This window comes from Convolutriloba macropyga, chromosome 11 (genome assembly GCF_964194025.1).
Source record: "Convolutriloba macropyga chromosome 11, txConMacr16.3, whole genome shotgun sequence".
NCBI classification, from domain to species: Eukaryota; Metazoa; Xenacoelomorpha; order Acoela; family Convolutidae; genus Convolutriloba; species Convolutriloba macropyga.
In genome coordinates, this window is record NC_134478.1 from 13,413,118 (window position 1) to 13,428,108 (window position 14,991).

The following is a 14,991-nucleotide window of genomic DNA, read 5'->3' on the forward strand; positions in this document are numbered from 1 at the left end:
ACCCCACAAATCACAAAAGTAAGAGGACCTGCACTCTTCAAACCACACATAGTTATTCAACAAATTGCGAATGTTATTACTGCAAGTATTTATGCTTCTATCTACACATATAAAGAAATGATGTCATTCTGGAATTCAATAACTTTCAACTCCAATATGAAAGGAGTTCTTAAGCACTTTACTAAGTCATTATTAGATAACAGAGAATCTTTTTAAAATATTTCAGGCACGAATTATTATAACTTTAGAACTATTTATCTAGATTCATTCATTTCACCGGACTTCTTTAATAATCAATTTTTTGAAACTTTTGGTAAAATACAATATATAATTGAGCGATGCGGAATATTCTTTGCCGCTTTCCTATTCATTAAGCTACTCATCGACATAGTCTTATGCTTAATTCGAGCAATGCAAATTAACAAAATTACAGATGCATCTATTCACTTTGGTAAGGCACTCTTTGCTGCCACATTTGACTTAATGTCAGTTCCAATTTTGACTTCTATCTACCAAGCAACTAATTCTGATAATAATAACACTGATGAAAATAGAGAACGGACAATGCAAGTTCCAAAAAACGAAAATATTAATATTAGAGAACGAGTTATTCAAACTCGGCCTTATGCAGAGAATATAGGCTTACAAGCTTTAAGATTTGAGAATAAAAGTGGTTACCCAAACCTACATGATGAGAATAGTAAAGACGAAAATAGAAACGATCACAACGTTCCTACGTCTCCAGTATAGGATTAATTCCTCTATTACTTTAATATCATCAAACTATATGATGATAATACAGACTGACTTCAAAATTACTACTGATTTACTTTGAAAGAGAAAACAAAAAAAATAAGAAAAAGATAATACTAGCAAAATAACTTCAAAAAATATACTCTTAGAATAGAATAAGAGTAGAGAATACTTGATATTTCAGGAACTTTCTTCAATCCCTAACGACCTGATACCAGTCTTTCAGAAGGAACCTTCAAGTGGTTGGCCCGAATACAATACACAATCAACTTCTAAACCTGAATCTGGAGTTAAACAACTCGACAGACTAGTACAACCCACAACTCACGTTACCCCATCTACAACTTTTCTCTCAGCTATCAAGATTTCAGCAGTACAAACTCAAGCAACTAGTGCAAATTCATCAACGACGGTTACATCATCCAAGAAGAGAACTAAAACTGCAGATACAATTGCAAAGAAACAACCACGTAAACAATTCATTAGAGAGACATTCAACCCAGCGACACCGCTAGAAGTAAATATACCCAAGACAAACAGTACGGTACCCAACGTCTTAGCAAACACTACAACTACTCAATCGTCACGACCAAACTTTCTTAATCTTCATAATTACACAACTACCCCCCTGCAAGACCGCCTACAAAAACAACATCAAGCTGAGATACAAGCTAAAACCCCCGGTTTTAATGGACACCCGAACTACGATACAAATTTAATCTACCAGTTGCAACCCAACATCAATAGATTCAATCTCATTGGTTATTTGTCGAACAAAAATTCTTATCTACTAACTAATCACAACCTTCAAGGACAAACAATACAAGTCCCGTTTGATAATATTACAGCAAACCTCAATCCTCAGCTTGATACCTTCACCTATCAGGTACAGCAAAACTTTCTGACAGAAAGACAACGCTCTCAACAGCTCGAACAACGGATTACTGAGCTCCAACTGGAGATCGCAAATCTGAAGCATCAACTCCACATCCTCCGCTCATCACGTTGAGCACTCACGGAATGGAATAGATAATTTTGTGGTTGTTGATGTTCAGTACTTCCTTCATTACTTCTTCTTCTTTCTCCCGCGGTGAGGAAAATTATTCGTTAGTTTAAACGCCTAATTATTAGTCATTTTGATTACCTTACTCTCTTTGATTCCATTGCTTACATCAAGTAAAGTACTCCGCATTGAAACTATCTTCAATGATTACACTTAGCGCAATTTATGGTGAACAAGGAGTCCATTCTTATCTTTAGATTGCAGATTTGATTTGTTCTCGCTTCTCTAATAAAATCTATTCTTTTTATCCTTACCGATAGCTTATTATCATCATTCAATTGTTCCTTCGAATTCCATAATTTATTTAATGTCTTACAACCTTTCAGTAGACATTAAATATTTCCAAACATATTGTGATCTCGCTGAAATTATTCAATCGCAAGTTATTAAAACTTCAAAGACATTCTTAGTTGGAAATAAATTCTATAAACCATTGTCAGTTCATTGGACATTTGAGTTACAAGAGATTATCTTATTCTTACAAGATAACAATTCTAATGAAATTGTAGTTTATTTTCATCAAGTTCCTGAGTACGAATTATTTGAAATTCTAAAGCTTATTCATACCGAAGAAATTCTTAACATCAATAATCTAAACTTTCGACCGCTCACTCATTTCAGTTAATATGTTAGTTTTCAATATTTTGGTAATCACGAATCTATAACACTTTACATATAATGTTACAACATCTCGCTAAGAGATTATTCTGATTTCCATCCGCCATTTATAGTTTAAGTACTATTTGGATCTTCCTGTCAATTCCTTTCAAAGATTAATTGGTCTTCCATTCTCCCCATTGACACAAAAATTGAATTACTATATTATTCACAATGAACACATATTTTGAAGGAGGTGTTGATATCGAATGGTTTAAAGATTATTGTCAACTCTCTGATCATGTTGAATCCGCATGGGTTAACTTTTCTAAACAGATTATTTTTAACGATTAAGTTTTCAGAATCTCCGAATTATATTATTCTGGATTTCAATGCGAAGTTATTTTATTTCTTGAAGACTTTGAACAAAAAGAAATTGTTATTTATTTTGAACTAATGACAAAAAGCAAGATTAATTATTTCTTAAAACTAATTCATAATGATCAACCAAGTCTAAATATTAATTCCTTAAACTATAGATACAAAGCTTACTTCAATTGATTTATTCTTCAACAATACTCAAATAAAGATGAATTACGAAACGGAATTCTTTATTTGGGGAGTTATTTCAACAACACTAGCCCTTATGGTGTTGTGCGCAGTCATTTAAATTTCCCTATTCATTTACCTCGCTTGTCATTATAGACCATTAACTTAACCAGTATATTCTTCAACTTATATTATTTTATTATTCAACGTCAGATGTATTGACAGCACAATTTTATGGAAAAACTTCAAAAGGTCTATTATAACGACCAGCCAAAAAAATTGGATCTATTATTTTGTACAGCCCTGTATCTTAGGACATCGTCAACCCTTCTTCAAGAGAGAACTCAGAAACAAGAAGCTACGATGAACTTTAGAACTTTAACCAAGTAATCTACCTCACAAACTTTAAATGCTTAATTATTATAGAATTAAGCTAAATAATTTATTCGATTATGTAAAACTTGATGTTTTGATTTAATACCTATGGACCGGGATGGGATGTACTGAAGTGTGCTACACTCAGTAACACTATTTGATAATCTTAGTACAAGCTAAAACCCCCGGTTTTAATGGACACCCGAACTACGATACAAATTTAATCTACCAGTTGCAACCCAACATCAATAGATTCAATCTCATTGGTTATTTGTCGAACAAAAATTCTTATCTACTAACTAATCACAACCTTCAAGGACAAACAATACAAGTCCCGTTTGATAATATTACAGCAAACCTCAATCCTCAGCTTGATACCTTCACCTATCAGGTACAGCAAAACTTTCTGACAGAAAGACAACGCTCTCAACAGCTCGAACAACGGATTACTGAGCTCCAACTGGAGATCGCAAATCTGAAGCATCAACTCCACATCCTCCGCTCATCACGTTGAGCACTCACGGAATGGAATAGATAATTTTGTGGTTGTTGATGTTCAGTACTTCCTTCATTACTTCTTCTTCTTTCTCCCGCGGTGAGGAAAATTATTCGTTAGTTTAAACGCCTAATTATTAGTCATTTTGATTACCTTACTCTCTTTGATTCCATTGCTTACATCAAGTAAAGTACTCCGCATTGAAACTATCTTCAATGATTACACTTAGCGCAATTTATGGTGAACAAGGAGTCCATTCTTATCTTTAGATTGCAGATTTGATTTGTTCTCGCTTCTCTAATAAAATCTATTCTTTTTATCCTTACCGATAGCTTATTATCATCATTCAATTGTTCCTTCGAATTCCATAATTTATTTAATGTCTTACAACCTTTCAGTAGACATTAAATATTTCCAAACATATTGTGATCTCGCTGAAATTATTCAATCGCAAGTTATTAAAACTTCAAAGACATTCTTAGTTGGAAATAAATTCTATAAACCATTGTCAGTTCATTGGACATTTGAGTTACAAGAGATTATCTTATTCTTACAAGATAACAATTCTAATGAAATTGTAGTTTATTTTCATCAAGTTCCTGAGTACGAATTATTTGAAATTCTAAAGCTTATTCATACCGAAGAAATTCTTAACATCAATAATCTAAACTTTCGACCGCTCACTCATTTCAGTTAATATGTTAGTTTTCAATATTTTGGTAATCACGAATCTATAACACTTTACATATAATGTTACAACATCTCGCTAAGAGATTATTCTGATTTCCATCCGCCATTTATAGTTTAAGTACTATTTGGATCTTCCTGTCAATTCCTTTCAAAGATTAGTTGGTCTTCCATTCTCCCCATTGACACAAAAATTGAATTACTATATTATTCACAATGAACACATATTTTGAAGGAGGTGTTGATATCGAATGGTTTAAAGATTATTGTCAACTCTCTGATCATGTTGAATCCGCATGGGTTAACTTTTTAAACAGATTATTTTTAACGATTAAGTTTTCAGAATCTCCGAATTATATTATTCTGGATTTCAATGCGAAGTTATTTTATTTCTTGAAGACTTTGAACAAAAAGAAATTGTTATTTATTTTGAACTAATGACAAAAAGCAAGATTAATTATTTCTTAAAACTAATTCATAATGATCAACCAAGTCTAAATATTAATTCCTTAAACTATAGATACAAAGCTTACTTCAATTGATTTATTCTTCAACAATACTCAAATAAAGATGAATTACGAAACGGAATTCTTTATTTGGGGAGTTATTTCAACAACACTAGCCCTTATGGTGTTGTGCGCAGTCATTTTAATTTCCCTATTCATTTACCTCGCTTGTCATTATAGACCATTAACTTAACCAGTATATTCTTCAACTTATATTATTTTATTATTCAACGTCAGATGTATTGACAGCACAATTTTATGGAAAAACTTCAAAAGGTCTATTATAACGACCAGCCAAAAAAATTGGATCTATTATTTTGTACAGCCCTGTATCTTAGGACATCGTCAACCCTTCTTCAAGAGAGAACTCAGAAACAAGAAGCTACGATGAACTTTAGAACTTTAACCAAGTAATCTACCTCACAAACTTTAAATGCTTAATTATTATAGAATTAAGCTAAATAATTTATTCGATTATGTAAAATTTGATGTTTTGATTTAATACCTATTGACCGGGATGGGATGTACTGAAGTGTGCTACACTCAGTAACACTATTTGATAATCTTAGTGCTATTTTGAGAACTTACGTTATAGTGCGTGAAGCACAAACTTGATTTGGACAAAGTCCATTTTAACGTGTGAACAAATTACTAAGTAGTTTTGAATAAGCTACTATTTTAAGACCACTAACTTAAACTGAGAATACCATGACGTGATATTATCACGCCACACAGATAACACCAAGTTAACCTTGGTAACTCTGTCGACACTGTTATCTCTATCCAATAGGATACTAGAGAACCACGTGTCCGCAAGTATAAAAGGAGCTTGCACGCTCAACTACCAGCACAATTTGGTCCCTGATAACTTCTGATTTAAAATCATACTCCCGTATTGCCCCCTTGATCAATCTCAGCTTACTTGAGATATTTTTCTAACTTAGAATATTTTGTGACTTGTTCTTAACTAAGAACTCTCTAAGTCATAAAATATTAACTTAGCACAAATTTGGAAATCAGGTAAGTTTAACTTAACTTCTCTAAGTTATTATTTAACATCTCTTAAACTCTATCCAAGTTACGAATTAACTTAGAATAATTCAACCTGTACTATCTAGTGCTACCTCAGTCTTAACAACTTTAACTATTCTATCCCTTTATGCTCGGTTCATATTTGATGCTGTTTAACATGACTTATTAATTAATATTTGCATTTAACTTTCTTTAATACTTAACTATATACTAAGAGTAGAACTAGGGGTTGAACTCTCAAGTTATACATGTGGTCCCGCGATTAACCCCGTCGTTTAAGTATCTAATGTACGGACCAGCAGTATAAACGGTGCAGGGATTACATTGTTACACTAGTTTAGAATAAGAAAAATTATATACCCACTAAATTGGTGAACAAAAAATTATACGTCCATTAAATTTATATGCCCACTAAATTGGTGGTCCGAAACAGAATATATCCGGCAAAAAGAAAGTAAAAATTGTCATGAAAAACTCGGAAAAAGGCGCGAAACCCTTTAAGAAACTCTTTGAAAAGACAAAAATATGCACATACAAAACTAAATGCATATGGGCAGATATTATGCAGACAATTTCAGAAGGCAAAATTCCAAAACTTGATTTGAATTTATCCATTATCATGAGCAAAAATTTGAAAATTAAAATCAAAGGGTCGTTTTTTAGAACTCTTTCCGCATTTTTCCAGTTTCTATTTTGGTTGTTTCAAAGTATAACTCTAAGTTTCTATATGCATATCGTACTTCTGGTTGCCTAATCTCAGTTTGTTCATTAAAGAGTAGTAGCGTAAAAAGTAGCAGTTTGCTCAATTCAATTTCCATTAGAGAGGAAGTATGCTCAGCATTCTCATGTGGCTTGAATAATCTGACTTTGTTCCTGTTATCCATGCAATCACCTTGATCTGGACCTTCTTTAGATGTTGGTGGCTGATTCTTGAGATTGTTATGTATTTGTGTCCGATTACAATGGGAGAGTGTATGTCTCTCCCGTACCTCTGTAGATGACCAGTGTGCAATTTTCTACTGCAAGTTCCATTTTTATTTTGTCTCACCCAGCTCTCTAACTGCTTCTGATCGCTCTGAATTTCGCAATGTTGTTTACCAATTGTTTACCAAGTGTTTTGAGATCATCTGGCAAATATATGGATCAGAAAAAACCAGTACTTCAGGCATGTCATTGATGAGATGCAGATCACCAGAGGTCCGAGTATCGAAACGTGTAGGACTCAACTTGTCACTTCGAGAGATTTCGAGATCGTGTTGTCAGCTCTGACATATTGGCGACGGCTATCGAGGTAGTCAAAGAGTACCTCCAGAAGGCAGCCTCCAATTCCAATACTGTTCAGCTTGTAGAGAATTTCCCAATGATGGATTCGTTCATCAGAGAAGTATGTAAAAAGCTAGTACCTCATCCTTACAATTTCTGTTTAGGGCAATATAAATCGTTTGAAAAAATATTCGTTGGAATATCTACCTTTCACCAAACCCTGAAGTTTCCTCGTCAAAAGTTTTTTGAAGTGCTGATAAAGTGTACTCCAGATACATTTCTCAAGTACCTTGCTTTCAATATTTAACAAACATAAACCGACTAATGTCGGAAGAATTGCTCTCGAACAACAGGCGGGTGGAAAAACAATTGACCCCGCCGGGGTTCCAACCACTGACCTCCCGATCCTTACCCAGATGCACTGCCCACTCAACTATCAGGTCCTACTTTTTATGCTGCAACCAATCTTATATTAGCAACAAGCTTTACTTCGGAGTGAGAGCAATACAGTTCACTCAAAAACGAAAGCGTGAAAGAGTCACTTGAGAAGTCAAAGAATGTTCTGGAAGAAAAGCGCAAAATGGTCCAGCAAAAAATATGGATAAAAAAGACCAACAGGTTTACAATAATTGCTATGAACTTCGTTCAAGAGCAATTAATAACAAGGAAGCTGTCTGAGAAAAAGGAATGGAAGAAATCAATTAGCATGTTGACTTCCCCCGAGACCGTATGTGCTGAGACCGTTCGTTATATAACACATTATTATGTACAGAATAGCACGTGCGCCTGGGGGCGTAAAATTTATATGCACCCTAAGCTGGGGTCCAAAACAGAATAGTTCCAAATCAAAAATCGTCGAAAAGGGTGAAAGAACTAACTGAACTCAAAAACGTCCCACGGGCTATAATAACTGAGAAAAAACATTCATCATTGTTTTTTATTGTTTTTTTGTAGACTTGGCTGCCGATTACATGTACAAAATTTTTATTTGTCAAAGTCCATTGGCTTGAGTGTCCACGCATCATTGTCAGTAGTCGTTATTATTTGATGTTTTTTGACTACTTAATGAAGCCTTTCTAAGATGCCACAAGAGAGCACGAGAGATGTAATAACAATAAGACTTAGAAAAATGGATAATGGCACTCAAAAAGCGACTTAAGTTTAATGTTGAACAATGTGCTGTAATTATGCAATGCGTACCTGATTTGGCGGCTCCATCTTTTCCCGTTGCCAACTAAAACAGAACATCAGACTAGATACAAAATATTACAATTTATAAATTTGATGTATTGTTCTGCTTATGCCACCCAATAACTTGTTTTGCATTGGAAGTCATAGTGACAAAACAGCATGCTCAAGCATGCGATGGCAGTGGTATTCGTAGCTAACATTTTTGAGAAATCTGATTGCTTTACTGTCAGTTTGTTTTCAATTTTTCATCAATTAAAGTTGCCATCTCTGCCTCGTATTCGTGAAATGCTTTTACTCTCCATTTCGAAAAAAAAACTTTTTGGGAGGAAACAAGTATACTATTGGGTATATTGTTTCAAAAATTGGATATATTCTGTTTCTAAGGCGTAGTGAACATATAACTTTTCCAACCAACGTCACACGCGCACATTAATACATTGCAAGATGAAATATTACACATAACTAAGGCTCCTAAAAACAAACATTGAGGCACAAAGAAGCAGGACAGATTCCAAAAATTATCAAACTAAAAAGAATCAACAAAGGGCTTCTTTAAAATTTTTGAGCAGACTCCGTCACTCAAATGTCACATTCCATCCGTTCCAGCGTCACACTCCGTCACATACCATCGTAAAAAATGTAGGATCTATTCTGTTTCACACCCCCCCCCCCCCGCCAAAGCTTAATGGGCATATATCTTTAATGCCCCATCTCCAAAGCGCACGTGCTATTTTTGTTTTTAACATATAAGTTGCTATATAACAACAAATAAATTGTAACTTGGGGCATAGAAAACACTGGTGGAGGGGGGTTGAGCAAAAATATATACACACTGAAAGGGGTTAAGCAGACTAGATCAAATTTTGCATATATACAGCTGAGATCAACATTTTCAAGTTTTGAACTAACTATTGAATGTCGAAGATGCTGAAGGAACCATCCATATCTGAAACACCGTCGCAAATATTTTCACGTTCGTTGAAACACATAACTGAAATTGATAATTTCTTCAAGTGTAACAATCACGATAGCAATTATTCGGCTAGCATTTCTGCAAAAAATATAACATTTTATGAGATTTTTCAAGATGCTTCAATATAAATAAAGAAGAATTAAGTCAATTCACGTTCTTGATCAAGAGTACCAAAGAGATGCAAATTAATACAAAAACCGTGAAATGGACCTCCGCCGAGGAAATCTTTTAAAAGGAAGGCCCAAAGCACTAAATAGTTTCTAGAGATGATATTCTAGGAATAGCAATAATTCAAGCTTAACGCCGTCGGTTGAAATACTAGAAAATATTTTCCTTACAGAGAACAATTAGCTTCAAGTAGTCAATTATAACCGACTAACGTCGGGCGAATTGTTCTCAAACGACCGGCGATTGGTTGGAGTCATTTCGTTAGACCTTGAACAACTTTTGAATATCGACTGGAACTTACCAAACGTATGAAATAATTTAATATTGACTTAAAGTTCTAATATTTGTTTAATAAGCCTCACCATCACTCGAGAAATTGTTTCTTTTATAATCACTTGAATTAAAGCATTGGAAAACTTACTTATAATAAATTTAACAGTAGACTGAAAAAGATTGTCGCCCAGCTCTGGAGATCCGCTCGAAGATCCTGAAACCTTAATAAACGTTTCTATGGGTGCAAAACACATAAGAAGCATGCAAAAATATTAATTTTATTAAATAAGTTAGTGTTGGCTTCGTCAGTAGCTAGCTAGTTTAGTGAGGCTAGCTTCAGCTTAAATGAATAGGCGTGAGCTGAGCGGGGGGGATTGATGGCGAGGGTTTTTGGCTGCACGGCTCTCAGACTCAGGGGGAGGAGTGACAGGGGGTGGGGGTTGAGAACCTCCCTTCACTCCTTGAAATTGTATCAAAACAGTTTCTGTGAATCGCTTAGTTGGAGACTAGTGAGCTGAAGGGCTCTAAGAGTACTCAATGCCCTCTTATTTATGCCCTGTGATTTATCCCCGGATTTTTTTTCCGTTTGTGCCCCCCAGCTTAGTGGGTGCATATTACTTGCATCCCACCACGCATGTGCCATATTTTTACATAATGATTTACTGTGCAATAACATGGAAAAGATCCTTATATCGTTTTTAAGGACGAAAAGTCAAATGGGATAGACGAAAAATTGCTCAAGCAAAAAACCCTATTAAAAAAGACCATAGGACTAATATAATTGCATCAAAGTTCGTTTTAGAGCAATTAAGAAACCCTGAGTGTTATTGTGACTCATTCTTGGATCAGGTAACAAACGTTTTCCAAGAAATGGTTCGGCAAAACAGAGCCACACTACGACGAAATTTTTGTAAATCTTAGTAGAAACATTGCATACCACGCACATCTTTCGAAACACTGCCAAATTTCTCTCACAGAAGGTTCAAACACTCTTTACAGAAAAAGAGTTTACATTTAATACACCAAAAACTATTTTTATCTTTATCCCAGAGTTTTTGAAAATCCCGGGTATATTGTTTTTGCTCACATTCTTATCTGTTGTTATCCTTTACTTGTTTGGGTTGACAAAATTTCAGATTAACGTGAACCAGAATATTTGAATTTCAAATGTCAAACTTTTTTGGATTTGAAAAAATTTCAATTTCAACTCCCGCCCCGGTACTCGTCGCACGTATTTAGTTGAGTTTCAGATTTTTGATGGAGGTCGCTTCTATTGTCATCAGTTTTTAAACCACGCGACATGCAACTAGAATCTACCATTCAATATTATTCGCTGTACCACAACATTGAACGAGATGTCCCACAGGGGAATTTTTTGATACTCCGAAATTCTAGAGGTAACAAGTTGTCTTGTTTGCCAACATAGATGGAACTACATCCATTACATGGAACTTACATATCACATGCGATTTCAAAATTTTATCAAATAATGATTTCAGGATGGGCAAGCAAGTTCTTAATTTTCTCCTTGCGAAAACCATTTGCACATCACAAAATATTTCCAGTTTCAATTTACTTGCAAAAGTTTGAATGATGTCTCCTCTGTATTGAACAAAAAGTATCGGTTTCAGATTCTTTTTGCTGAGACTTTTCATTGTTTTGAGATATTGTTCATTTTGGGGGGTTTTGGTGTAACTTTTTCCTTCGTGGCCATTTTATCCAATGTCTCGTTAACAATACTGGAAGAGCACTCACTTAGATACTAATTTTCAGTCCAAATCTCCTAATTTTTCTGATGAACTTCATTCCATGCGCATTCTTGTACATTATAATTCAAAATTTTGTCAACCACTACAAGTAACGGATAACAGATAAGAATGAAAGTAAAAACTCCTTATCAGGAATAGAAAACAACATAACCGGGAATCTATAAAATTACGGAACAAAGATTGAAGTAATTTTGGTGTAATAAGTGTAAATAAACTATTGTAAATATGATTTTAACCGTAATTAATTAAATATTTACTGTACATTCCAATAACGGAGAAGAGTATGCCAATGTAGAGATCGTAAAAGATTTACAAAATCATCGAAACTCAATGTGTCTATCACGGGGACTTTTGTTTATTAATCTTAGCATTTTCTTCAGTATTTTAAACATCGGCTCTGAAAGAGATGCACGTTTTGAACTCTGTTACAAACAGTATATAATAATGGTTAAAATTATTACTTGTAATAGGTTATAAAATTTTTACTTGCTGCATTGCGTTTAATCATAGGCAAAAAGACTGCGAAGGCTGCTTACTAACAACCATACTTAGGTGATTTTTGAATGTGAAGCATATATTGTCAAACTAAGATATTTGTCATTTTAACAATTTGCTTACACCTCATTTCCTAAATCAGTACTTTTTAAGTTTTTGTTCCTAAACCATATAAGTCATGCCTTTTTCACAGAAATCTTGAGATTATTGTTGTTAGGCCGACTCACCAGACATGAGATATCAGAATTAATAGCGCTGCCGTCAAAAAGCTCTGTTATGAACGATTTGCTATTTGTTTCAGTAGCGCACATGAAACTATGAAAGCTCTGCATTGGTCGACCGAAATTTATATAGAGTACAAACGGCAATGGTCGAAATGAAACTCTCAGGCACACCGCACCTAATTAATTGATATCCCGATTGCTTCTACTCAATTGAGCTAACCATTTTCAGTTTGCCAGATAGTTTAAAAATTATTTGAGTTCAATCTTGTGTACTCCTTTTTGCTCTATTTTGATCATGAGTTGAGGGAAAATACTGTATCGAATGCGTTACTCAAGTCAGGAAAAAAGCAAATTTGCTGTTGTTTGAGACTCTCAGCCAAGACTGACATCGTCTCTGTGTTCGGTTGGAACTGTAACTGCTGTTCGTAAAGTAGAGCCTCTCCATAAATGAGGTCAATATATTGAACAATGCTCACTCAAACCGCTTGCTGATGTTTTGTCAATAGACGCCGTTATATTTCCCTTGATGTTCAGGAGGTGCGTTTTGTTATAATTTAGTCTCATTTGATTTTCTTTGCACCAAGTTGACAAACTAGAAACTGCGGTTTCAGTATTGCATTGCTTCTCACTTCTCAGTTTCATATCGTCAGCAAAGCCATAGCAAATTACTTCAGTTAGGTGTTCAGTTAGGATTTTGGCACTATTTAAACAATCAGAAAAACTCTTACAAGAACGAGAGGTCTATTACGGATGCGAAGATATTAAGAACTACTGGAGCCATCATCTCAATTCCTTTAGTATAAGTTCTTTCAAATTCTGTTAGCTTATTAGAATTACTGTCTACAAGACCTAATATTTGAGTAATAGGAAAAAAACTCAGCAATTTCACTGTCGTTATTGACCTGTCTTTTACGAGTAATCAATTAAATTCGTTTACGAGGCATCATCCGTCCTGACAATTATCTCCCTTCATAAAAAAAATTCTTTTTTATCGATCAGGTACAAATAATAATTGTGATAATGAAGTCTTTCCTGCTTTGCAATAACTGTACGAACAATCTTTTTTTACTTTCTGCAGCCGCCCATGAATATGAAACTTCCTATTGATTATATGATTAGGATATTTTGTTTTAAAATAGATTTCACGTTAAAATAGATCATCAAGCCAAGGAGGTATACGTGTTTCAAATATGTCTTTTTTCCGGAGAGCATACTTCTCGATGGCAACGCTAAGACAGTATTGACAGCTTGAAAACCGGAAATTTGATCACAATGAAACATGAGGCGCATTAGTTCATAACTGAATGACGTCTGAAGAGTTGCTATCAAACGGCAAGTGAGCTTGGTTTAAATGAAGGATGAGCGCAGTGGGGTGTCAAACGTTAGTGCGGCGTCGAAACATAGATGTAGGTTTGGAGGGCTAGACAAGAGGGGATCATATAGTGAAATCTCCAGAAGGGTGGACCGGGGGAAGGTATAGTAGTAGTAAAGACTTAGGAGATTAAAAATTTAACCATGGGTTTGCACCCAAAAACTTAGCAAAAAAATTTACATGGTTAGTTTGTCACTATTATTTCACTTACCACAGTGGCAGTTGAGTCTCCATGAACAGGTTTCAGTTTTTGAGTAGTTTTCGAAAAAAAATCCAGAACAATTTAGTCAGGTGAGTTTCAGTTATTTCATTGTAGACTTTATTGATTACACGACTGACTTGATTAAATTACGTTGTCTTTCTGGTAGAATTCTGAGTCAGTTTGCTTCAATCTGTTCTCTAATATCAGGAGCTCACATCTTCTGTTGCTTTCTGAAGCCTTCATGGAATATGAAACTCTCTTGGCATTATAAGGATATTTTTTTTATAAAAGACTTCCTGTTATCATCAAGCCAAGGAGATATACGTGATTCAAATATGTCTTTTTTCGGACTTTTATACTTCTCGATAGCAACGCTAAGGCAATAAATGAGAGCTTCAAAATCAGAAATTTGATCACCATGAAACATTAGGCGCAATAATTCATAACTGACTGACATCGCGAGAATTCAGTTTGATTCAATCTATTTTTTAGTATTAGGCACTCTTATCTCGTACCTTGTCTAGTTTTCGTGTTGACCTGTTTGATCAAGCTGGGAATTGTTACATCGTATTTTTTATTTAGGATTGAGATAAACAATAGTAGATCGTGCTTTTCGATATACATGGACAGTGGCAGAAAACTAAATTAATGCAATCTAATCTTATAGATCAAAATGGAACTGCATTTTTTTGCATGGAACTGCCTGGTTGATTTTCTTTGGACTTCTTCATATGTTCTCAAATTGGTTCTCTTAAGGACGTAGCTAGACTTCCGTAAACTGCTATTGGTATTCCTCATCTTTTTCTGCATGTGTTGGGGTGATGACTCGAGTAAGTCAAATTTTAAGATAAAAAAATTGCCCTTCATACCATAAAATTTTCTCAAAATATTTCCGGTTAATGCGTTCTTAGCGGAAATTAAGGCACAGAGCTCTAAGAGAGCTGCTCAGACACCTAATGTCTTCAACGTTTTACCTGTGTATCCCGTTTTATGAGGACCAAAA

The 14,991-nt window shown here is 34.6% G+C and overlaps 1 protein-coding gene across 3 annotated transcripts in view; it reads right to left on the reverse strand.

Moving 5' to 3' along the window:
- LOC142349253 (uncharacterized) overlaps positions 1–14,134 on the reverse strand; it is a 30,300-nt gene extending 16,166 nt beyond the window's left edge. Inside the window, exons 1-3 of one of the 3 annotated variants that reach the window (XM_075400694.1) lie at positions 13,998–14,134; positions 9,422–9,458; positions 8,522–8,555 (exon numbers count right to left, since the gene is read on the reverse strand). In XM_075400694.1, coding sequence (XP_075256809.1) covers positions 8,522–8,555; positions 9,422–9,456 — 69 coding nt within the window. In that variant the 5' untranslated portion in view covers positions 9,457–9,458; positions 13,998–14,134. Of the gene's footprint in view, positions 1–8,521; positions 8,556–9,421; positions 9,677–10,074; positions 10,153–13,997 lie in introns of those variants that run through there. The other 2 variants (XM_075400692.1, XM_075400691.1) reach the window with 2 other exon arrangements.
- Between the last annotated feature and the right edge of the window lie 857 nt (positions 14,135–14,991).